Source organism: Eumetopias jubatus, unplaced genomic scaffold (assembly GCF_037043125.1).
Source record: "Eumetopias jubatus isolate StellerSeaLion01/CBP00866 unplaced genomic scaffold, mEumJub1_p1.0 scaffold_10, whole genome shotgun sequence".
Taxonomy (NCBI): Eukaryota; Metazoa; Chordata; class Mammalia; order Carnivora; family Otariidae; genus Eumetopias; species Eumetopias jubatus.
This window is the reverse complement of record NW_028274816.1, coordinates 82,759,030-82,784,867: the sequence shown is the minus strand read 5'-3', so window position 1 is coordinate 82,784,867 and position 25,838 is coordinate 82,759,030. Positions and strand designations below refer to the sequence as shown.

Below are 25,838 nucleotides of genomic sequence, written 5' to 3'. Positions count from 1 at the left end.
CTGGGACCGTGTGGTGTGCAGGCCTGCTTGGAATGAGCTCTCCTGCTGCATGGGCTGGACTTAGAGGTGGACCAAGAGACAGCAAAACTCTAGACCCTGCTTTTGGTAGACTGTGTTGTCCCCATGTAGCCAGTGATGTTGACACTTTGCCTGTTGAAAGGTGGGGTCTCTGTTCCCTCCCCTTAAATCTGCCACTGTGACTGGGGGCCATGGGACCTCTGACACCAGGTCCTAAAAGGCTTTCCCTCAGGTCTGCTGGGGTATTCTGGAGCAGCCACCTTGCTGCACGGAAAGTCTGTGGCCGCATGGAGAGGCCTCTAGAGGGAATGCAGCCACAAGCTGAGGCTCCCCCCGGACCTGAGGCTTCTCAGCTAAGGCCCCAAATGTGCGGAGTAGAGATAGGCAGTCCCTGCAGGGTCCTTTCTCAGTTCTTGACCTGCAGACTCAGTGAACATAACATGGTTGTTTTAGGGGGCACCTGGATGGCACAGTCGGTGAAGCTCCTGCCTTTGGCTCAGGTCATGATCCCAGGGTCCTGGGATCGAGCCCCGTGTCAGGGCTCCTTGCTCAGTGGGGAGCCTGCTTCTCCCTCTCCCTCTGCTGCTCCCCCTGCTTGTGCTCTCTCTCTCTGTCAAATAAATAAATAAAATCTTAAAAAAAAAACCAAAAACAACCATGGTTTATGCCACTAGGCAGGGGAGTTTGTTGAACATTTGGGAAGCTGGAAGCTCATGTTGCCACATTAAAATCCTAAAGCCTGTGGCATTGGCTTTGGGATGAGGTGGAGGGCAAAAGCCAAGGGCCTCACAGAGGCTGGTAGGGCTTGGGGGGTGCACGGCCTGTCTCCCCGCCTCGGTCTTAACGGACGATAAGTAATGCATGGCTTGGTGGGATTCGGCCCTCAATAGGCTGAATTTGGCCAATACTCCTGGAAGGAACAGAGGGAGCATGTTCTCGCAAGCTGGAGGGAAGGGGTCCCTGTTGTGGTGGTGGCAAGTCCGGTGTTCCTGTCGCTGTGCTCCGTCAAGTGGGGGACACATGCAGTGCCCTCCGTGAACCCGGTAACCTAGGCCAGGGGCTTTCCAGGCAGAATATGCAGAGTGCCACCTGGCCTCTACTTGGTGCCAGTGACAGACTTGGGGAAGAGACAGGGAGGCGAAGAACCTCTTCAGCGTGAGGAGACAGGGCTTGCTGGGCTCAGACAGAACCCTCCTCCTCATTCCCGGCCTCCTCTCCAGGCGAAGGGTCCTCAGATGAAGAGAGGGCCGTGGGTGGGCGGCCTCTGGCCTGGGGGGGGGGCGTGGGTGGCTGCAGCGCCGGCCTTCCTGGGGGACAGTGGGCCTCCAGGGGTGCAGCCCGCTTACTGTGCACGCGGTAGGGCGCCTTTGAGACCTCACCAGGTGCTGGCCCCCAGCCTCTCCTTGGGGAGGGGGGGAAGGCGTGAGTCTGCGGCTGTGGTTGTGAGTCAGAGTGGGGTGTAAATGGGCGCTCCCAAAGCCCACAGAGTCTGTAAAGAAATGATGAGTCTGCTTGTGCTGGAAGAAATGGAGGCCGCATGGATTGAGAGGCCCTGGACCCCTGGCTCCTGAGGGGAGGAAGCAGGCTGACGAAAGCACCCTGCGGCAGGCATGGGCTACTTTCTGTGGCACTCAGAGCGGCCCAAGAGGGTGGACCCAGGAGTCCCTTGCCTCCCGCTGCCTCCAGGCTGGCCCACATGCTGTAGTCAGGGGGAGCATGTGAGGTGCCTCGGCTTGTTCTGCACATGATGTAGACAGGGAGACCCTGGTCTTCAGGCTGCAGTCGTAATCCCATGGGCCTTGGGGGCTGGGGGCGTGGCACTGCATTTTGCACATGGAAGGATGTGACGCGTGGCCAGTGGGTAGCCTGGTGGGCTGTATTTCCAGAGAGGACCACACAGCGGCTCCCACCCCACAGGCCGTCCCTGCCATGTCGCTATGACGCACCTGTCATTGAGAGGCCGTGTCCCTTTTCCCTTGCCTCGGGTCTGGGCCAGCTGTGACCATGGTAGGATTGACACTCTATGTCTTGGGGGCTACAGATGGCACAGCTTCTGTTGGATTCTCTCAGGGACACCCGTGCTTGGGCCCAAGTCACCAGCCATGAGGAAGCCCAGACCAGCCCCACTGGGGAGCCCACATGGGGAGGTGGCACACAACGGTGTTCCTACTGACTTGTCAGAGAAGAAGCTTCCAGGTAGTTCTAGCCCAAGTCAGCAGCGGCCTTTGCGTCTGGCCAGCCGAGGCCCCAGACACTGTAGAGCAGAGACAGCTGCCCCCTCAGACCCTTCCTAGATTCCTGACCCATAGAATCCCCCACCCACTGGGGCAGTTCGTTGTTCAGCCACAGGATGTGGATGTGGCAGGCACCCGTGTGTGACGTGGGCCTGGCTGCCGGGGCTGTGCAGAGAGATGTGCTTTACGCTTCCCGGGCCTGTCATTCCCTAGTCTTTCTGCCGTTGGTGGCAACCACTGACTTTTCCTGGGGTGTTTCACTGTTCCACCTAGCCCCTTGTGCTTTTCCCTATTTGCACGTTTGGGGATTCTTCCTGAAGCGCGGTGAAAAGTAGGGACTGTTACGGGGGTCAGATCTGCTGCCTCCCTTACCTTTCATGCCTTGTATTTTCGTGATGAGAAACATGTCTACCAACAAGAATAATCTCACTTTTATCCAGGCAGTCTGACCTGTGGACTTTGTTGAATAAGTGGAGAATGATTTTAAATCCAACTTACTCTGCTGTCACGCCAAGAGAAAAGTATCGAGAAACTGTGAGAGTGATAAAAGCGCAGAATGAGGAGGATTTGGCACAAATGATGGTTCTTCTCAGAGCATAAGATCTAATTGAAGGTCTGCTTTGTAATGGAGTACTAATATGCCTTAAATTTAGGGGCCTGGGGAATAGTGCTATTTGTAGGAAAGCTGGTGGTTGGGAGGGGTTGGTGTATTCTTTGAAGGGTTGAGGGAATGATGGGGAGAAATGCCGACTAGTGTTTGTTGTACAGGTAGGGTACGTATGGTCAGAGGTCTCCAAGGCCACGCCCCTCCTCTGATGGTTCACTAGCGGGACTCTGGGACCCCGATGTAATCATGGCCATGAAGACCTCAGTGTAACTACAAAGGGAAGAGATGCATAGGGTGGAGTGGGGGATAATGGTACAAGCTTCCAAGGGCCCTCTCCCGTGGCGGTACCTGGACACGCCTGACTCCCCTGGGAGTGACTTAGGACAACATGTGTGGGAGGTTGCCGACCAGGGAAGCTCTGTAGAGACTCAGCACCCAGCGTCTTTATGGGGGGCTGGTCATGTAAGCACCCTCTGCTTGGCAGAAACAAAAATCCCAGAAACATGAAGCCAGTTCCAATTGAATACTGAAATATAACTGTAGCCACAAAAGGGAAGTAGTGGGTATGTTGGGAGAAGGAAAGACTTTATTTTTTAGAATTTCATGTGAAGCATTGGAAAGAAACGGAACTTTCCTGAGCTTGTGTTCTATGTGAACGCTGAATACTGGCAGAGAGTTGCTTTTGTGAGAACGGCATTGAATTGTGACTGAATATTCATCACCTATAAGGTATAGTTGCATTATAGAAGGGCTTAAAGCGATCTCCTCCATCTTTGTAAACAGAGAAACTGTCATGGACCAAAGCCAGGAGCTGGCATTTTGATGGAAGGGAAGCAGAGAGCTGCCCCAGGGTCCTGTTGGTGCAGAAGGTGGGAGGCTGCATGTGGGCCGTGCACCCCCAGCCTTCCCTATGGAGGAAACACCCACCTCCAGCCCAGTGCACTTAGGGTGGGCTGGCCCGTGAGTTCTGGGAGCCTCTCCCACCATGCCCCGGTCGGGCTCCCCAGTCCAATCTGTTCTGAGATGGAGGTCCACTCTTGGTGTGGGGTCTAGAGAATCGTGACTTTGGTGGACTTCCTTTCTTTTGTATTCAAGTAAAATATGGCCAAGTAGGGGTTAGTACAGTCCAGGTCTTGAGGTTAGTCCATAGCTTACGATGCTCTCAGGTGGCCCTGGGGCTGGAGGTTTAAGGGCAGGTGTTGCTGGATCCCAAGGTTAAGGTTGCAGCCACGCAAAGAAGAAGGAAAGACTACTTTTAGCTCAGTATTTCAGAGTCAAACTATGGACGGCTTGGGATTTGGTCTTACTCCTAGACGGAATAATAGTTTTGTGATGGCAGCGATGTGACCTTGCAAGTGTCATTTTTGGAAGTGAAGGAAAAAATGTGGGGAGGTGGTAGATGACAGAGCAGATGCTATGTGAAACCCTTCCCAAGGTTTCAGAGGCCATGAAAATGTGTTGGTTGGCACCTGAGAGCCCTAGGCAGGGTTCTTGTGTCACTGCGCCCTGGCAGGTGTCCAGAGTGGAGGCGTGTGCCTGGAGGGACTGCCTTAAGTCTCTCGTCTAGTGACTGCTCCAGACACACGGGGTGTGCTGGCTGCAGGACGGACAGAGTGGGGTTTCAGTCCTGGTTGGGATCACCTGGGCATTTCTCTTCCCAAGCTAACTGTTCCAGAAATGTATGGTAGGGGTAGTACTACTCACCTGTGTTTGGAAATGAAAAGTTATGTGGGGAAAGGACCCAGCGTGCCGCGGGGACACAGCACTCCATCTGTTCGCAGTCCGTGGTGGGGGCCTGTCTTGTCCAAGCCTGCGTCCCTAGGGGTGAATTAGCTCTAGAGCAGACCATAGCTGTAATTGGGAACTGCTCTGACTCTGGGTCCTGTTATCCAAGTGTTTGAAATGCGAATTGTATGAAGTTCAAGGTTTTAGTAGGTGGGAGGTACGCTGCACAAGGGCCCTTTTCTGTGGGCGTCTCATATCAGTACTTTTTTTTTTTTTTAAAGATTTTATTTTATTTATTTGACAGAGAGATAGAGAGCACAAGTAAGCAGAGAGGCAGGCAGAGAGGGAGAAGCAGGCTCTCCGCTGAGCAGGGAGCCCGATGCGGGGCTTGATCCCAGGACCCCAGGATCATGACCCGAGCCGAAGGCAGCCGCTTAACCGACTGAGCCACCCAGGCGCCCCCATATCAGTACATTTTTAAAGGAGGTGGTATCCTTACCTACTAAAAGTTTCTCATGTGGTCTTAAAATACAGGTGCAGTTAGGTAGCAGTCTTCATGATTGACAGTTTTCTCTAGTCCAAGGACTTGATTAACTTGGACTTTGGGAATAGTTCTTTTGTCACTTGTATTTGCATGATTCTGTTTTGGGGAAGACGCTGTGGGAAATTATTTGCCTGAGGCAAATTTCAGAGTTCTGCCTGTCTGTCCTACCCACCCCCCCTTTATTTATGCATTATCTATTTACCTATCAGTGTATTTGCCTCTAATCAATCAATCTATCCATTCTACCCACCCACCCATATACTCATTGTTTATTTCTCTATGTACTACCTATATGCCAATCCATTTATTCACTCCTAATCTATTACCTATTTACCTACCCACATACCGACCTGCCCATTCATTCATTCATTCATTCATCCATCCATTCATTCATTCAAAGGTCTGTGTATGTGTGTGTGTGTGTCTGTCTGTCTCTGGAGGAGGTTGCATTGCATATCTACCTACAAATGATGCCTCTTAGCAATCTGGAGGGTCATTCTCTGATTGAATCTCAACTCTAGATTTTTAGAGGAAATACTTAGGTAAAAGATTCCTTATCTAACAAGGAAAAGACCCATTATAGAGGAAGCAAAGGAAAGGTGGCCATAGATTCTGTATTAGCAGCTGAGTGTGATATGCATGCACAGTAAGCTAGCGTGCCTACAGTCCTGGGGCTTTCTTCAACTTTTTACTGATGGAAGGTTGTGTGAAAATTGTATTACTCTATGGCTTTTGACAGGATCACATTTTAGTTATAATTGAAGGCAATTTTGGATCCAAAACTATAGTGTTGATAATGTTATAGAATATTTTAATAGTTCTCATCTCACTTATCAATAAAGTGTTTCTTAATTGCTATTTATTTTAGTTTACTAGTTGATTATTATTTTTGTAACCTTTCCTGCTTTCTAGTGTAGCCACTTAGTGGTTGAATCAGGATTTAAACTCCTGTGTCTCTAACTCCAAAACCAGTGTTTTGCCCATCACTTCCCTAAACTTTCTTCTGGAGTGTATACATATATATAAAATTAATTTTGACTTTGTATCCCCCCAGTTATTTTGGTATTGCTTGTTTAGAGGAATTGGGGAACATTTTTGACCCCTGGGTGCCAGTCACTGGCGGCAGATCTGGGACCCTTGGAGACATGGTCCTGTCTGGGTGCCACACGTCTAAGTGTTCTCCATTTTTGTCCCTTTTTAAGTTGATTAAACCCTTGTTCACAATAAGAAAATCCAATTTTTATTATAATGCTACTTGAGTAGGTAAAATTTAAAGCCAGGTAAGAGAGTTTCTCTAGGGTGTTTACCTAAACATGGAATCGAGTTTGTAGGTGTGTGCATTCATCCGGTTGATCATGTTGCTGGAACTCCGTTCAGAGAGCCAGTGCGTCAGTGCTCTGTGTCCTAGAGTGTCCAAGGGCTCCCGTTTAACCACAACCTTGCTAATTTTAGGTATTCTGGACTTGAGATTTTTTCCAATCCCATGGTGTGAAATGTTATCTTAGCTGAATTTCCCTGAGAAATAATGAGGTTCTGCATTGTGTGGTGCATACTTGTGGCCATGTAAGTTTTTTATTTTGGAAATCTATTTTTTCTTTTTTGTATTTGCATCTTACTTAGTTTTTCTTCCCTTTTTTAACAGCAAAATTGATGCTAACACTTTGGTTATATGTATGGATGGACATTTTTCCCTAGATCTGCATTCAGGGTGTGTGTGTGTGTGTGTGTGTGTGTGTGTGTGTGTGTGTGTGTGTGTGTGTGCGCGCGCGCCCGCGCGTGCGCGTGCGCTCAGGTTCGTCATGTCTCCCACCTGTGCCCTGTGTGGCTGCAGACTCTTCTCGTCCATTTGTACACCCACCCCTTGCCCGAGGGCCCTAAAGCTGTTTTGTACTTTGTTTTCAGGTTTTGTTTTTCACGTTTCGGTCTGCAACCAACCTGGCCTCTGCCGTAGAGATCTAGTTTTGTTTTCTCCCACACCTAGACTTAGTTATCAAAGCATTTTTTTCCTCCTCTGCTTTATATTGTCACCTCTGTCGTGCATGCTAGTTTCTCACACATGTATGGGTGCTTCTAGGCTTCGTAACTTTCTAAAACACATGAGGGTCTCGGAGTAGATGGTACACAAGTGTGAAACCATCCTTCATCACTGTCTTGGTAGCCGTGAAGTGGTCATTGCGCAAAATAGCCTGGGACCGGCCTGCTCTGTGTGCAGAGTGGAGGGACATTCAGTCCCAGGCTCGGGAGCTCTTCTCTGCCGTGGGACATGCGCCTGGCCTTGCCAGTGATTCCCAGAATGCTTTCTTCCACGGCACGCTGGGCAACCGTGCTTTGCTCCGGCAGCGGCAGAGGCTCCTGTGCCCCGAGGCTCCTGGGCGTGTGCACGCGGGCGTCATCCTGTCTGGAGAGTGGTTCTCGGGTGTCCTTTGTAACGAGTCCCTGTCTCCCGCACGGGCCCTGCTCCCAGTGCACTAGCAGGGCACGCGGTGCTCCACGTGGAATCCAGTGTGTGGGGCTCCCACGGGGTGTGACGGCTGGGGGAGCACAGACCAGAGGCGGGTCACTCGGGCTGGGCAGAGGTTTTCAGGAGTCAGTGGAGCAAACAGTGGCGCGAAGGGCATTCTGGGTAGAGGAAAGGTGAAGCACAAGAGAGAGTGTCATCGGTTTGGGCCTGAGGACACGTGTAAATGTGGGCGACAGATGGGCAGAGCAAAGGCTCGCAGGCTGGAGAGCCCCGTGAGGGTGCCTCCGGGAGACGGGCCCGGCATGCCTGGACAGTCCACTTAGGAGGTGTGGGTGGCATTCACGCACAGACGGACGGAGGAGGCCGGGTTGGAGGGAGCAGTTGAGAATGTGCTGCTGTCCCGGGGATGGACAGGCTGACGCCTGAACAGAGGCAGTGAACCAAGGGGTGAAGAAAGTGCAAAGTGAACTTCAGTTTGACGGTCAGAGCACCAGGGCTTGGGGCGAAGCCTCCAGGTTTTAGAGCTGAGTGATTGGCAGTGCCTTGCACATGGGACGGATTTGGGGTGAGAGGGAGGCAGGGGACGATGACAGAGAGATAGGCCAGAGGGCAGCAGGGCACTAAGCCATACGCGGAGAGAACTGCGAGGGGGAGGTGGCCTCCCCTCCCCCTCCTCCCCTCCCTGCTTCTCCCCCCCTCCCCTTATCCCTTACCATCCTCCTCTTCTACCTACTCTTCCTCCTCCCCCTTCTTCTCTCCCTCCCCCCTCCTCTCCCCTCCCCCTTCTCCCCCCATATATCTGTTCAGTTTTACTACTTTCATTATACAGTCAGCTTAGCAAAATGTAAAACATTTCCTATTCCTGGTACGTGCAGCAAAAGCTCAATTATACAACATAATGATGATACAGACGGAAAACATTTCTGAATTTTGTTCATGTAATGTATAATGTTCCCATTGTTGTCAATTACCATAGCTCATTAAAGTGAGCAAGTGGTTTTTGTTGTTCGTAGGGAGGGTTCAGTGGGCTTCATTCACTTGTCTAGTAAAGAGCATGATGAGGCTGTCGCGCTGCCTGCCCTCAGGTTGGCGTGCTCTGCTATGGAAATCTTTGTCTGGGGACAGGGCAGCCAGTGGTGGCCTCAGGGCTGCGCTCCTGGCTGGTCCTCGTTGGGCAGCTGCCACTGAGAGGGGTGAGTGAGGTGTGGGCCTTCCTGCTGGGGTCTCTGGGCCCGTGGCAGAAGCGCCTGGAAGGAGCATCCCGTGTCACTGATAAAGAGGAGGCCAGAGGAAGTGTGGCTCTCCGGACATGTTAGAATTCACCCCTGAAGGAAAACCCAGAAAGTTCTTTGACACAGGCTTAGTTTTGGACTGAAGGTGCCGCATGCCTCATATCAGGTTAGCAAGAACAGCAAAAAGCAGGTCTGATGTTGGGGTCCTATCGCACCTCTGCTCCTTCTGTTGAATTTTAGAGTGGCGCAGGTACATGCGCAGTCTGGGCCTTGTAATGGTTTCCAGAACTTACCCTTCCATGGAAACTAAAATAATTTTATTTATCTGGAAACTAGTTTGAAGCAACAGAATATATTTTTGCTTGGGATCTTCTGATCAGTTTTGTTTTCTTCAATGAGGTGGCCTCCAGTCTGGTTGAAAAAGCCCTCTGACAGCTAGAACGGTCGAAAGACCAGGACAACGCACAATGCTGTGTCTCCTGCTTGGGTCCAACAGTTGTTCACAGTTTGCTGTATTGGCTCTTTTCCTCCTGTTATGTGTTCTTGAGTCACCTGAAAGTTAGTAGACATGTGATGACTCTTTCCTCCTGAACTCAGAACACCTCTGTGCGCACGTCCTCCTGCCTGACCCTGACCCTGAGCTCGCTCCGGAGAGTCAGCTCTGCATCCTCATCGCCGTCTGATGCCTTGACTGTGCCCACATTTGTCTGTTTCACGACATCTTTCACAGCTGTTTTTAAAGCCAAGTTCTACCTGTTAATAGTGGTTTATGGTAGAACTTTTTTTTTTTTTTTTTTAAAGAACGTTGACTTTTTGAAGAAGGGGTCCAGGCTGGTTGTGCTGGAGAATGTCTCACGTTTAGGTTTTGCTGATTTTGTCTTTGTGGTGTCATCTAACTTGTTCCTCTGTCCCCTGCATCTCTTGCAGACCATCAGTCTAATGGTGAAGCACGGTCATATTCAGGTTCAGCCTTTTGGGTCAGAATGCCAGTGTGTTGCTGATGACTTCATATTGTGTTTGTGAATCCACTTGTAACTTAGTACACAATCCTCTCCTTTATCATTTAAAAATAGGATGGGCGGGGCACCTGGGTGGCTTAGTCTGTTAAGCATCTGCCTTTTAGGCAGATGGGATTGAGCCCCACATCGGGCTCCCTGCTCAGCACGGAGTCTGCTTTTCCCTCTCCCTCTGCCCCCCCCCACTCATGCTCTCTCTCTCTCTACCTCAAATAAATAAATAAATAAATCTTTAAAAAAATAAAAATAGGATGGGCTTTTTATATGAGTCTTAATTTTATGCTCATCACACTTAATTGATTGTCTAGTTATGAAATTCTAGGTTGGAAATCTGGTTTGCTTTCCTTCCATTTGAGATCTCTGAAGCCATTCTGATTCCTAGCTTTCTCTTTGTGACTAATTTTTTCTCTGAACCTGTATCTTGTGATGATAGGAGTACTTTTCATTAAACTTTAAGCTGATTTGAAAATCAGCAAAGATGTAAAGCCATAAAAATTGTGGGTGGAATTTTAAGGGTGAAATAATATATATTTGTGCATGTGTGTATTTGTAAAAGGAACCAAAAGTACCTGAAATATCATAGCTCAGAAACAGCACAACAGCTCCCCAGAGCCAGGGATCCCCCATGTAGCCCATTCGTGTAGGTGAAGGACACCCCCTCGGCATGGCATGCAGCCTGCCTCGCTCCACTCCTCCCGGGGAGCCCGGCCATCCTCCGGCCTCTGCTCCCGTGACCCGCGTTGCCTGGCGCTGCTTGCTGGCCTTCGAATTCTCTCTCCAGACTCAGATTGAATGTCACTGTTCCTTTCAAAGCTGTCTTCATTTGTGTCAGACAAGGTGAGTTCTGAGCCCTGCCTGTGTCATCCCCTGAACCCATGACTACCTCCGATGCCTCAGGCATTTGAGGAAGATGTTTGAAATGAATATTCAGACCCCTACCTCTCATGCCTTCTTTTTTATGCTTACATTTAATATGCAATAGCATTTATATGTGGACACTTCCAAGAAGAACAGATTGGATCCAGGAGATTCTCTGTGGTTCCACAGTGGGAAGCATTATTGAAACGGCATTAAGATTTCAGCTGGGCCCTGTGTTCTGTGTCAGTGACTGTGAGGATGATGAGCTGTCCATCCCCACGCTCATCTCTGTTCCCAGGGGTGGCTGTAGTAGGTGGATTTCCCGTTACAGGACTTGAGAAGAATAGCGACTTTCTTCCTGGTATTTGTGGAGGGCCCCCAAAGATACCAGTGGAGTAGTGGGGAGTCCTTGATTGTCATCTAGTTTCTGAAAAAGACACTCCCTCTCTCTTCCTCACATTTATCCAGGACCTTCCTCTTGCGGGCAAGGGCCCCAGGGCCGAGAGCTTCAAAGGTGACCAAGTGAGGTGGACAGGCCCACAGTCCGGAGTGTCCCACCCACGAATAGGTGCTCCCTGAGCCCGGTGCTGCGGTCTGAGAGGCCTGGTGGGTCGGGGGTCGGGGAGGTTTGCACAGCGAGGGGGCAGCGAGGTAGCCTCCCTAGGGAAGGGACTGGCCTTCAGAGGTTCAGAGGCCTTGCTGTGATTCATGTTTGAAATGTTCCCTGAAGGATATCATTCATTTTTGAAATTGGTTTTGCTTTTTGTTTTTTTTAATGTTGTGTTTTTGAGGTTCCACTTGGATTTTTCTTTAAAAGTACTCTGTCAGGAAGAGAGCTTTTGCCAGTAGCACTCACCTAGCTTGCTTTCTTTCCTCTTCTCTCAAATCCTATGTTTTGTGGGGATTATTAATGATTTTTATGGCTCTTCAGGGCTGAGCCTTGTGCTTGGTTGTCAGAAGAACCCACGACATTTGCAGACCCGTGTTGGGGTTTGGCTTTGTTCACACGGCACGGTGATGGTGAATGTGGCTCTTCTGGATCTGGGTGTGTTGCGTGTGTTTGCAACAGTTTCTGAGAGCAGAGCAGATGGAGAATGTTGAAGACAAAACACTTTGGGCCGAGTTGCAAGAGTGTCAAGGAGAGGTGTACATAGCCAATGGCAGGCTGTAGGAGACGCCTCACCGCTCGGATCCTAACTCCCTGCTTTGAAGCAGCGGGTGAAGAGGTGCCTCTGCTCATCCGTGATTTTAAATTCAGGGCCGTGGGCCTGCTGTACACCCGGGCTTGCTGTCGGCTGGCTTAGCAGCCCACAGCCCCAAGGAAGTTCGCGGTGCTGTCACCTCCACCACCGGGACTTCGAGAGAAGTTGAAATGTCAGTGTTTATTATTTCATGTTTATGATTTCACCTGTGGCCCTGTCCTGTGGTCATTTCTCACTTAGGATTCCTTTGAATAATTGGGTCATGGGGGGAGTTCTGACACTATTTTATGAAGATGAGGTTTGCTAAGCCTTCGTCCTTTTGCAGGTGGCAGGAAAAGCCACTGGGCTCCTGCTGCAGGCCCGCCGCCCCCTCCCCAGCCCAGTCTTCCCTTCCTGCTCCAGCGGGGGCAGGCCCACTGTGGCTCTTGTTCCTGGGCCCTTCCGTAGGGACCTCCTGAGCCTCTTCTCCTCCAGACCTGCCGTCCAGAAGGAAGGAGATGCCAGCACCAGTTTTAGATCCAAAGTGCTGTGAGATCAGGGTGCTCCTTTTGGTAGCTTCAGACTGAGTGTGTTCAGGGCCTGCGAAAATTCCTAATGGTTCACTGATGGCTCAGCTCTGACCTTTTGTTCCCTTCTTGTCTGCCTTAGACATGGTCAGCTAGTCTGCGTGGGAGGGGAGGTAAAGGTCCCAGTTGTTGGGATAAGACAGACACCTTGGAAAATCTGGGTGTCCTCAGTTCCCAGGTGTGATGACCCTTGAGTGGGTGATTATTACAAGATAATAATCTCCTTAACTCCATTTCCTTAACTCCAACAATGGTTTCGGCTTTAGAATGTTCTGTCCCCTAAAGAGCCTGAGGGTTCTTAGTTACAGCCATCAGAATCCACGAAAGGTGAAGCAGAAAAGGAATTTGTTGAAGGATCTCTGGGAGGACTTAGAGCCAGACTCTGAAGTTATGAAGACGCCAAGGGGGCTGAACAGCTGGGACATTGGGAAGCACCTTCCAGTGCCACCCTCAAGAGGTGCCCCTGCCATGCAGCTGTCTGTAGAGGGGTCTGCTGGCATTGCTGGATCCGGCAGGTGCGTCTGCCTGGAGGAGTGTAAGCCGCATGCCGGCCCCTTAGCTGCAAGAATCCGACTCACAGTTGCTTTATTTTCTCGCTTGGGAAGGTAGCGCCCATAGTATATAGAAAGATGCCAAGATGTACAGAAGGTGTTAAACAGGTATGGAGACCGCAGGTGGCAGATGCTTGCTGCATCCTTTCCCTGTGGGAGCATCTGAACGGGAGTCTTCCAAGAGTGTCAGCGTGCAGACCGCTGACGGGCCTGTGCCTTTCATTGCTGCCACCCTGTAGCTGCACCCGGTCACCTGTTCTCTTTGAGGTAGAGGTTTCTTTCCTTCTTTTTTGGTCTTTCCTGTCCCTTTGCATTCTTGCCAGACCTCTGGCAGGCCTCCTCTTCACGGCAGCAGCCTGCTGGCCGACCTCCCTTCCTTCCCGTCATCAGGAGGAGCCTTCCCGGGAGCCCCCTGAGCTGTGCTCTGCCCCACAGCTTTCGTGGGGTTGCGACCCTCTCCAGGGCCCTGTGGCCTGAGTCCGCCGCGCCCTCTGCGCTCCACGTGGAGCTGTGGGACCTGTGAGATCTGCGAGAGCTGCTTCATCAGCTCTGTTGGCCCAACCAGGGTGTGGGATGGGAGCGGAAGGGAATAGCCCCACTTTGCATCCTTGGACTTTGATGTTGTGAAATGCCAGTTATCCAGGTGGTCCAGGTACCACGGGGGTGCGTCTTCAGCCAGCGTGGGAGCTCTGTGTACGGTTGTTTGCCTTGGGATTGTTTTTATGAAATGCGTGTCACGGGTATCAGACCACTGGATAATGAAGAGTGGAAGAAAAGTTAGCCCTGAACGAACGGCTTGCTCCCATGGTGAGGCTGCTGATTTTAATTTACGTTAGGAGTGGGAAAGCAATGACCCAGTGTCTTATCAAATAAAAGAAATCTCTAAGTAGCCTTGAAATCAATCCATTTATTGAAGGAAAATCTCATTCCCAAGAAAGAAATTTTAGCAGGAGGGTTTATCTTGTGTCCTAAGCCAGGAAGGAGTAGAGGAAAGGGGGATGGGAGCCCTTTGCTGTACTCACTCTGCCAGGACCAGGTATTTATGGACCACGAGGCTGTATTCGGTGGGGTTGGACTGCTTGAGACAGAACCAGCTTCTCTCTGCAAGCACACGCGGTCGCCTGCACTGCATTTCCTCTCACGGTCCCAGCGTGCTTGTTGCCTTGGATACCAGTTTAAGCTTCAGCTGGCCCAACGAGCTGTTTTCTCTTTCTTCAGAATGTAATAAAAATTACACACACACACACACGCACATGCACGCATGCACGAGAGAAATCCTTGACCATTGTAATAAAATCATTTTGATGACTTTTCCTCCTGCTTCTAGAAATAACTTGTTTATGGTGGAGAATTTGAAAATACACAGAAGGGCCAGGTACAAAGAAAAAAGGAGGAATCATCCACACTTTCCAATCCTCAAGAGATCGAAACCACTTGTGACACCTTGTTTTTATTCTGCGTCCTTTACATGTGTGTATTTACACATTTGGAATAGTAATGATGTGGATATGGTTTTGCGCTTTCCTCTTTTCGCTCAAGTTATGTTTGGGTGCCTCCCATGCCACTTACAGTCCTTGAAAATACATCCTTTTTTAACAGCTTTATTGAGATATAATTCACATACTACAAAGTTTACCCATTTACCAATGGAGCCCAACAGCAGACTTGTGCAACCGGAAAAAAATTTTTTTTTAAAGATTTATTTATTTATTTTTAGAGGGGGGAAGGACAGAGGGAGAGAAAATCTCAAGCAGACTCCCTGCTAAGCTTGGAGCCCAGTGCGGGGCTCAATCTCAGAACCCTGATATCATGACCTGAGCCGAAACCAAGAGTTGGAAGCTTAACTGACCGAGCCAGCCAGGCGCCCCTGAAAATATGTTTGTTTTTTTTAATGATTTTATTTATTTATTTGACAGAGACACAGCAAGAGAGGGAACATAAGCAGGGGAGTGAGAGAGGGAGAAGCAGGCTTCCCGCGGAGCAGGGAGCCCGATGCGGGGCTTGAACCCAGGACCCTGGGATCATGACCTGAGCCGAAGGCAGACGCTCAACGACTGAGCCACCCAGGCGCCCCTGAAAATATGTTTTTAAAGGCACTGTAATTTTCCATCATGTAAGAGATAGCATCATTTAGCATATGCCATTGAATTCTGCCCTTCAACCTTGACCTGTAGGCTTCAATAGCATTTAAGTTTAGCATATTTAGACTTTATGTTGTTGAATTATTTAGAGTTAATTTTTAAGCATCTATATCTCCATGTTCTCCTTTTGTGACAAAGTATTTTTATTTTCACTTTTTAGATAAGGAGACTGGGTAGTTACTTGGATTTTCTTTTTAAACTTTCACCCCCTACGGTGTTAATAAGAAAAGGTGAAGAAGTCATTCTTGTCCCTCCTTCAGCTCGCTAGTGCGAGAAGGTGGCTTTTCAGCGTAGGATGGGGCGAGTCACCGACAGAGCCCTGCACAGATGTCCAGGTTGGCCAAGGTGGCATTAGTGAGACTGCTTGTTTCATGAAGGAATCACAAAAGGATTCAGTATCGAGCTCCTTCAAGAAGGGATTTCTTCGGTTTGTTCAAAGCAGTTATGATCTCTATATACCTATTTTGTGTGCACCTCTTTAAATCAGTTTTTAGAGATCTAAATTTCTCAAGGGCCTGTGATGTGGGAAGTAAGTGTGCTCCCAGTGTCCCAGGTGGTTTGGAGGGGTGGGAGAGGCGATCGAGAAAGGAGCGCTCTGGCACACAGGGTCGAGAAGGGCCGTGAACGCAACCTTCTGGTTTTCCATGTTGAAAAGTTACCTGTTGTCTCCTCCCTTTTCATTAGCCTGCCTTACAGGAGTGGAGGCAGATTTTAAACGCAGGGAACTACAGAGAGAATTTAGCCTCAAAAAAGAGAGCTGAAACCTACATTATTAGGCTTCTGGTGGAAGGTAGGGGACGGACTTATAAATTCAAGAACCTCGCTGGCTCCAGTTCTGGCTGAAATGAACAAAGGAATATGCAGATGGAAAATTGCCAGGTTCCTGTGGCGGCTGATGATGAGGATCTTGTATCGTCTTGCAGGTTTGGGCTGCAGAAATTCCATTTGATGTGCTTCTTGTGAGGTTTACTGTTCACTTCTTTCTAGCAGTATTTGGAATGGGAGTTAGGAGGCAAACCTTTTTTTCTTTTTTTCAACCTGACACCCTCCCTCCCGCCCCACCCCCTGCCCCGTGGTATATCTGCTCTGTTTGCTGTATGTTCTAGTTTCTGACTTCCTTTATAAATTATGCATTTGTGTAGCTTCCACTCTGCTCAAAGTTTTTGCTTGATGCTCTGAATCTTAACGAGCACTGCTGGGAATTGGGTGGCTTTGCCTCAGACAGGCAGGGGATAGTGGATGTGTGGCAACCCCAGCCTTGCTTCCTGTTTCTTTTCCATTATACCGGCTTGTGAGTCAGGCTCACAGTGTGGGGAGCAGAAAGCAATGATTGGCCACTTTAGCATATGTGTAATTTCTTCATCCTGTGTACAGCTTGGATGTCATCACATGTAAGCTTTGAATTTATTATATTGAGGTTTGATTGTGCTGCTTGATTAACTGTATCTTTTAAAATATATATGGTTTATCAAATCAGTTAAGTGGGAGGAAACAAATAAAGGAATCCCTTGTGATTTTGTTTTGAATTCTTTGAGTGGTGGCAGGCATTAATGTATTTTTAATCAGTGAGGTGACCATGCGCTTGGGGATATGGGGCTTTCAAGTCCGGGTGGTGATCGGGTCCACAGGTGCTCATCTGCAGTTCTGAACCCAGCGAGCTCTGAACACTGGAAAAGTTTTCACCTCTCGTCTTGTGGCCAAGTGGATGTGACCTGGTTAATAGTCTTTATCCCACGGAGAGTGGATATTTGTGCATTTCACTGTGGAAATTTTAATGGTTTTGAATATTGAATGTTGTTGCAGACAGACCCTTTTGGGTGTATTCTATGAGATATGAGTTATGTACCATATTATTCTTTTGTAAATCTAAAAAACTTTGAATTTCAAAACAAACCCGGTGCCAGCAGACTGTATGATGGGACACTGGTCAGGCTTTTCAGGAGTGCTGGCCCCCGCTGTCTGGCTGTCCCCAGCCTCTCCCACCTCCCATCCATGGTGTGGTTGGGCCCAGAATCGCAGGGCAGCATTCTCCGTGCCTGTATGGGTGCTTTTGGTACAGCTGGAGAGCCCAGGCCTGGAGCCAGAACTCAAGGATTGGAGAAGTCCTCAGGCCCTCAGAGGTCATCCATACCTGCTTCTCACTTTCAGGGTTAGGGCGTTGTTCGGGGCCCATTGGAACTAATGTGACCAAAGTCACATTTCCAATGACCACTTAATATTTTATAGCTTTTCAAGATGATACTCTTTTCAAGTTCAGAATTAACCTCTGGGGATATAACTGACATCTTCAATTATATTGCGCTGAAGAAGAAATGTTTTAAAGTCCAAAATGGTTATTTTATATACTATTAGGCAGTTTTTGGCACATTAAATTTCATAGCCTTTACATTCTCTTAATGGTATAACTGTGTTATTAAAAAACATTAATCTGGAGTTTTTGGAATGAGAAATGAAAATAAAATACCAAAAAGGCACTTTAGGGTATAGCTAAGAATTTTAAGCTTACCATGTTTGGAATCAGGCCAACACTATTAAAATTTGCAGGGGAACACAAGACACATTTGATTGGCTTAAGGATTTCCATTGGTAATGTCTTTTGCCCACTGGTGGAATTAAATTGGTTAGGCCAAATATGTTTTTCTACTCCATGTGTCAATATATTCTTGAGACCTTTTTTGTTTTCTTAAGAAGGCATAACTGAGGAGGTAGGGTCAGGTGTGTATTGTATGAGCAAGGATGAATCAGATTATCTCCTGCTGCGTCTTCACTGGAATGGAACGAATTTCACACTGTCTGAGGGCCAGGCTCTCCTGTTGCTCACCTGTAAGGCGACCATGGGGAAGTCTAGTCACTAACAAAGCCTGTGATTTGTGACAGGCATGGGGGACATGGGGGCCCTTTAGCGTTTCGTGGGACTAAAGGGTGATCATTGGGCTTCCATTAGTATTTCTGTCTAAGCCCTTGGAGAGCTTCTGACATGATTTTGTAATTAAACCAGAAATTATGTGAGAACTGTGTGTTTAAAAACGCTTGTATAGAGGCTGAGGGAATGCGATGTGTCTGGAGTGCGGGCTGAGGAGGAAGCGGTGGGACCGTGACCGGGGCTGCCGGGGGCTGCACGAATGTCCTCCCCCCGGGGAGGGTTAGAGGGAAAAGTAGGTGGGGCCATGAGCACCTGGTTCAGGGCCCTTTAGGAAAGCATGACAATGGCTGGAGAGCTCAGGCTGGTTGGCCCTCTGCCTGTTAGTGGGTGAGCGTGAGTAATTGGAGGAGGCTCAGAAGTGACCCAGCATGAGGCCTGTCATGAATCCCTGAGACATGAGACATGAGGGGGAGCGTGGGGGCTCACTGAGCACGTGTTCCCTGAAGAGGGGCTCTTCCCCTTCCCTCCCCAGGTGCGGGGCCGGCGGGGGCTGGGGGAGACTGCCAGGCTCACTGTGCAGAGGCACCGACCTGGACCTGAGGCCTAGTGGGGTTGGCGTCCCTTAACGTAGCCACCTGAATGTTGCTCCCTCAACTGGGCTTTGTGAAGGGACGTGACAGTTCAGGAGCCTGTTCCCTTCGCAGATTGAGGAGAGAGTAAGACTGTGGAAACCCGTTAAGCTTCAGTGGGGCAGACCGTGTTTTTTGAAAATGAGACCTGATCCGTAGAGAGACATGGTTTTCTCCGAGCAGGCTTCCCTTCCAGCGGGCCCCGGGGTGACTGAGCCGAGCATCTTGGAGCTCGCTCCCGGGTGTGGGTGACCGCCTCTCGAGACCTTGCAGCTTCCGAGCACAGGAGAAACCCCTGCTTTAAAGATGTTGTGGGGCAGCTGTTAGTATGACCGTGACCATAGGAAGGCTGCAGAGATGTTTCCATGGAATTTCTAGTTTGGAGCAGCTTGTCCTCAAAGGCTGACTTTGCTGTAAGATAATGGATCAACTGTGTGGGATTACTAATACTGATCACTTAAATACTGGAAAATGACGAAAAAAAGCAATAACCATTGCTGTTCTCTGATTGATTTTCTGCCCTTTCTCCTGACAATAAAAGGACCGTTTGTTCTTTATGGTTCATAATGAGAAGATTCTGGCACGTGCCCACAGGAAGACACTGTTCTTCTTTTCAGACTGTCTCTGGTGGCAGGGGTACAGATCCTTTAGAAAGTGATTTATCATTAATAAATATACATATTTTAAGACTAAATACTCTCCCTTCACACACTTCAAATATTGTTTTGAACACAGGATCTTTTCTTGACGCGATAAAGATTATATGGGTTTCTCCGCTCTCCGAAGACAGTGCGCTCCTACGAAACCTTTCCTGAGCTGAAATGGCGTAAAGCAGAGAAACCATTAATTCATGTGGGGAAAAAGTTTTGAGCACCCCCAGACTCCAAAAATGACCTTTCAGGCTCTTCTGAGATCTTAGGGACACACCTTGCTAATGGATGCACACAGTAAACGGAGCTAAAGCCCAGATGCTCTCAGACACAGCCCAGAGCCAGGGGTGGGGGGGTGGGGCTGGACATGAGATGCTGCGTGCAGCCCCCTGGTCAGGTGCACCGCCTCCACGCTGGCTGGCTGCAGAACCAACTCTGCACGCCTTTCCGCTTCTTGCCTTTTCTCGTAAAAGCAGAAATCCTCTTTGGATTTCGGCTATTGGAAACAGGTGCATCAGTAGTACTTGCACTAGGAGGTCTTTTCGTCACGGTGAAGCACGCTAACACGAGCTTTGGGAAGGTGGGTGATACATGTGTCTCCTGTCACCGCCCGTGTTCTCCGTGAGGAAACGCTCATGATGGCTCATTAAAATGCGAAGATCGCCACTGCCGTGTTCTGTAGGCCTTAGTGATACTATTTTGGAAGTTGTGGGCAGTGCCTAGACCTGAAACAGGAAGAGGAACGAGCCGTTGGAAAGGACGAGACAGACTCATTATTTGTCGTGGTATCTTTGTCAACTTACAGGTCCTGTGGAGGATCACCAAGAAGCAGTTACATTTAATGAGGAATTTAATAAAGTGACTAGCAGAGGTGTCAGCGGCTATCCCAAGAAACCACGATGGGGAGAACACCTGCGTAGAAGCACACTTAACTGTGACGTGTCTAGGAATAATCCTAAAAGAAACGTGCAGGACTAAAACTAAGGAAACAGTACTGACAAAAATTAAAAGAAGATTTGGAAAAAAAAAATGGAGAAACATTGTGTTCCTGTACAGAAAAATCGAATATTAGGAGGTTGTCACCTTTTGCCAAAATTAATTTATATGTTTAATATGATTTTCTTGGTATTTTTGAATCGATTTTTATTCATTTAATATTATAAGAATTTAAGTGTCATTCTCTTAAGAGAATATAATGACGTGCTTAAACATTCCCTTATCCACTTAAAATTTCGGTTATTTCTACTTGTTATTCATGATAAGAAATGCTGTGAAGAAAATTTTTACACATACAGACTTCCCCTTTATTATATTTTTTGGTATTTTTCTCTGACAAATTCTCATATGTGGACTTCTTGGATTAAAGAAGACAATTTAAAATACTCTGTTATCAATATGCAGTTTAATGCAACTTTAGTCAGTCTCTATGGGATTAAAAATTTGAGTAACTGGGGCACCTGGGTGGCTCAGTTGGTTAGCGTCTGCCTTCAGCTCGGATCATGATCCCTGGGCCCTGGGATTGAGCCCCGCATCGGGCTCCCTGCTCAGCAGAGAGCCCGCTTCTCCCTCTGCCTCTGCCTGCCGCTCTGCCTACTTGTGCTCTCTCTCGGTCTCTGTTAAATAAATAAATAAATAAATAAAATAAAAGCCTTTTAAAAAACAAAATTGAATAACTGATTAATTTGGGAAGAAAAGAGATGAATATAAATATAGCTAAGTAAAAGTTTAAAAAAGACTGTGAGAAAGGAAACCTTCCCTCCCAAGCATTGTGAAACGTTGTAAAGAGAAGTTACTTAAATCAGGGTGGTACCAGTACTGGCACCAGTACTGGTTGATGGGATGATGGGATAAATTCAGTTAGGCTGAAGTACAATTTGATCTATCTGGAAATTTATATATGCTATAGGAGTCCTATAAACCTGTGAGTTTAGGGATTATTTAACAGGGGGAATTGGTGTGATTGGCTAGTGTTTTGAGACAGAAATTATTCTTCATGTTGTGTCATATATCACAGTAACATCCAGATGGCTTGAAAGGTTAAATGTAAAACAGCAGAAGAAATCCACGTGGGCCCTCACTGAGCAGGGAGGTCCTGAGCCCCGGGCATGTGCTGGGTGTTGGCGTCCACGTGGGTCAGCTCTGATCTTGGGAGCCTAGGTCAGAGAGCTCTGCCAGCAGGAGAGCATGGTGCCTGGTGTTGTTGCTCCCACTGGGGTTTGGGGACAAACCTCCCTGAGAAATAGCTGTCTTCGCGGAGACCGAAAGGGAGAGTCCGGGTTGGTGGAGCGGGAGGGGGCGGCCTTCCAGGCAGAGGGAGCTGTGGCTGGGAAGCCCCAAGGTCATGCCAAGTGGGTGGAGGATGTGCAGCCACTGAGGGTGGGGCCGTGACAGGTGGGTGACGTGCTTAGCAGGAATTGGGCTTTCAAGATTTTGATGCGTGTTGAGCAGTTCAGATGTCGATCTTGAAGGTTTGTGATGGACAGAGCAGGGCAGTGAGCAGATGCATGGGAAAGTATGCTTTAGCTGCAGCGTGGAGCCCGCCCTGGGGACGGGGCAGCAGGCGAGCAGCTGTAGCCCGGAGCCAGCTTGGACTTGGCTGTGGCTGGGAGCGGGGGGATAGCGAAGGGGGCAGGTGCAGGAGGCGGTTGGGAGGCTGGATGAAATAGGCAGGGTGAGGGGTCAAGGGTGGTCTCTGATAGCTCAGAGCCCTCTCACATGTTTGAAGTGATACCTCCACCACCCTCTGCTGGGATTTTGGTTCCTTTGATTTACGGATATAGCCTCACCACCTAAAAATAGTGATTGGCCCCTAGTAGGTGCTCAGTAAACGTTTGAAGGCTGAGCTCCAGGTTTCTGGCTTGAGCAGCCGGGTAGGGAGGGCTGACGTTCCGCGTACTGGGCTGCTGGAGAAGGAACAGGTGTTCGGGAAGCTGTATCAGATGATAGAACCAAGGCTTTGTATGTCCAGAGGCAAGAAATGAATCAGATGTCAAACGCCAGGCTAGGGGAATATTCGCAATGAGTAATGTGGATGCAGTCTTTCATATGTAAAGAGTACAAGAAGTCAACTGGAAATAGTCACTAATGCCAGTGTAGTAGTATAAACATGAGTAGGAAATCCACAAAACATAAAAGTCACAAATAGTGAATACACATTTGAAGAAATACTCAGTGTTACTAATACTGAAAGAATGCTAACTGAATCAGTATGACAGGTTTTCTCTCACCAAATCATTAATGATTTTAAATAATGAGAATAGTGTAACCTGGTCAGAGTGTAAGTTTGTGCAAAGTTTTTGCAAAGGATTTTGGTGCAATGTAGGCAGTGCCTTTGTATTTTTTAGTCAAGTAATTCTGTTTCTGAACGCGTATCATAAGGAAGCCTGGTGGAGGCTCTCCCGCTGCGGACCTCTTCCTGTCTGCCCGCGTTACTCCAAAACCCCTCCAGGAAAGAAGTTACTCGTGCAGGACCTCGGGGGTGGCACAGGACAGCTGGAGAGGCCGGTGGTGGGGACAGGGCTTCGTAGGTTCTGGGGATATCTCTGATCCTGGAATAGTGTGTCAGTGGGATGCATACTGAAGTACTTGTTGTTTCTGTTGTTTCCAGATGAAGACGGTTAGTGTTGCCTTAGTTTTATGCCTGAATGTTGGCGTGGACCCTCCAGATGTGGTGAAGACCACCCCCTGTGCACGTTTGGAGTGCTGGATTGGTAAGTGCCGCCCCTCCCACCTTCATGGCCTGTGGCGAGGGTCCCTGTAGGGGCTCTCGGTCCACTGGGGGCCGCCAGTGGTTTGCATGAATCTGAGAGTTTCATTTCTTTTTGGGCTTAGAACCTTTAAGGTATGATTTGTCCTGCACAGAGTGTTTCAAGGAAAATTAATAAGTAATGATTCCTGGATTATAGCGTTTTCTCCTTTAAATTTGCACGTAATAGTAGCTATGTACACTTTTTAAAAAAATGGAGTGGCAGTTTCCTGTGTGCACCACAAGTCCTGATTCTTCCTGAGGAAGGCGTGCCCAGTGCTTCTTGGCCCGGTGTCTCGGGAGGGATGAGCATTAGGCTGTCACCATTCAGCATGATGGTTCTTAGCCTGCTGAGAGTTTTTTCGTCAAGAATCAATGCTGAATCTTACAAAATGCTTTCTCAACATCTGTGACATAATCACCTGGCTTTTCTTTTTTAGTTTGTTGATATGGGGAATTACACTGATTGCATTTTGGTTGTTAAGCCAAGCTTGAATGCCTGGAATAAACCCCACTTGTGTTATCTTTTTTATATATTGCTGGATTTGATGGCTAATATTTTGTTAAGGAATTTTTCAACTGTATTTATGAGTGATATTGGTTTGTGGTTTTCTTTTCTTGCAACGTATTTGTTTGGTTTTGGTAGCAAGATACTGCTGCCCTCATTTAAATGCATTGAGAAATAGTCCCATAGTTTGTTTCATGGAAGAGTTAGTAGTGAATTGGGTAGTATTTTGTCTTTAAACTTTGGTGTAATTGAACAGTGAAGTGTGCATTTTTCTTTGTTTCTGTTGTGGATTGTTTAGCTTTCTCTTTTTGATAAGATTGGGGGCAACAGCACCCTCCCCCCTCCAGCTTCCTCCCTCCCCCCTCCAGCTTTCGCCACCTCTCAGCAAAAGCAGAAATTCCCTTCATCTACTCTAAATAACAAAAATTGCAAATGACATATTGCCTCTGCTATTTGAAGGCCAGCTTTGTGCGGCTTGGATTTTAGGAAAGACCTCTGTTGGAGCCTGTGTTTGCTAACTGAAGGAACCCCACCCAGAGGGTTTTTGCTGGCAGGAAGCAGGGATTGGCTTACCAGGGGTGGCAGAGGAATGCTCTACTTTTGGACGGGGTGGGGGCGGAAGCCTATATTCCAGTCTGAATTGGAAACAGTGTTGTTTTTCCCACTTTGCTTGCCTGTCTCACTGTCTCCGGGGTCTTAGGGTGGCCGTCTCTGTCTCACAGCCTCCCTGCATGCAGCCCAGGCCTCTTGTGCCCCATGCCCAGTGACAGAGCAGCTGCTCGCGTGGCTGATTTCCCTAGAGGCCTTCTTGGCTTTCTGCCATGTCCTGGCGTCTTTGCCAGTAAAATTGACTTCTTATTAGCCACCACTGACTGTTTCCACTTCATTTACCCCTTGTCAAAGCTGGATTTTACCAATTGTGTTCTCTTTTCTCCCTCTTTAAGTACTCTTATATTAGGTTTTTAGAACAACGTTTCTCAACCTGGATCCCAGGGTGTGCTCCCGGGGATGCGTGAACCCTCTGGGATTGTGCGGGTGGTGGTGTCTGAGTATGGAATTGCACCTTCCAGGTGAAAATCCATGGCTTCTGTTAGATTCTCTGGGCATTCTCTGCCCCCTACCAACAAAAGAGCCCTCCCTCATACCTCACACAGTCTCTTTGATGGGTGTTTATGGGACAGTGTCAGTGAAAATGAAAGGAATTCCTTACTTACTTCTTGCCATGAGAAATCCAGGAAATGAATAGATTTTTTTATACCGTGTTTTTAAAAATTTCTCTACAATTTAGGAATATAATCTACTCTGTACTAATTTCAGTGGATTTTGAGTTCGAAAGGGCATATACCTTATTCTAAGTTAAAAAATTTGTATTTGGCCTTTATTTCAAAAGTGAGTAGGGCTGGCCCTTCTGATGGTGATTTTAACAGTATGGAATAAGAGAAAGAAGAATCCTGGAGATTTGATTCGGCAAATTTGCAGTGGTATCTAGCAGTGCGTATTTTTAATTTTTATTTTGGAAATAATAAATCCTAAACTCGCAAGCACAGAGCTAAGGAGCTTTTTTCCTGCTTCAAAGGAGAGTAAGCTCTTGCAGTGCTGCTCCACCTCCTGTGAGTTATTGTGATCCCCACGAGCGTAATCCCAGCACGGCCATCACTGCCAGGGGTGACCATGGGAGCACTCAGGTGCGCCACCTGTCCCAGGATGTCGTTTGTGGCACAGGGACCTGGCTCAGCATAGTGCATTGCCCTGGATTTAGTCCCATGCAAACTGGACCAGGTCCTCAGTCTTTCCTTGACCCTCATGACGCCGACACCCAGAGGATCACAGGCTGGGTTTAGTAGAACACGCTGCTGTTTCCTCAGGATTAACAGGAGTGTCACAGAAGAGATCTGCCTTCCCCCCATGGCATGTATCGGGTGGCACATGAGTAGATGTATCCTGCTACTGGTTATGCAGCTAACTTGCTTACCACTTGATGAAGCAGGTCCTGCCGGAACTCTCGCTCTGAAGGCCCCTGTTCCCTTTGTAAGTAATGACGAGTTTGGGGAAGTGGTATGTAGCTGTGCGGGTATTCCTCATCAGACTTTGAGTGTATTCGGTGTGAACTCACGGTTTCCTTTCTCATTCAGTGGGTTACAGTCCAGTGCCACCGTCGCTTATCACGATGTTCCCAGTTACCAGGCAGTCCTGTTCCCACCAGCTTCTGTGGCCCTTGTTCTGTGAGTAGTCCTTACTTCCGGCTTGTGCTTTCTGTCCCGTCCCAGTATGGACCACACCTCGCAGGA

The 25,838-nt window shown here is 48.4% G+C and overlaps 1 protein-coding gene across 3 annotated transcripts in view; it reads left to right on the top strand.

The window, feature by feature from the left end:
- The window catches only part of RPTOR (regulatory associated protein of MTOR complex 1), a 339,381-nt gene that overhangs the window by 48,887 nt on the left and 264,656 nt on the right, over positions 1 to 25,838 (top strand). For 2 of the 3 annotated variants that reach the window (XM_028112364.2, XM_028112363.2), the window contains exon 2: positions 22,905 to 23,007. The exons of the other annotated variant lie outside the window; for it this stretch is intronic. In XM_028112364.2, the coding sequence (XP_027968165.1) occupies positions 22,905 to 23,007 (103 nt within the window). The remainder of the gene's footprint in view (positions 1 to 22,904; positions 23,008 to 25,838) is intronic. 3 annotated transcript variants of the gene reach the window in all.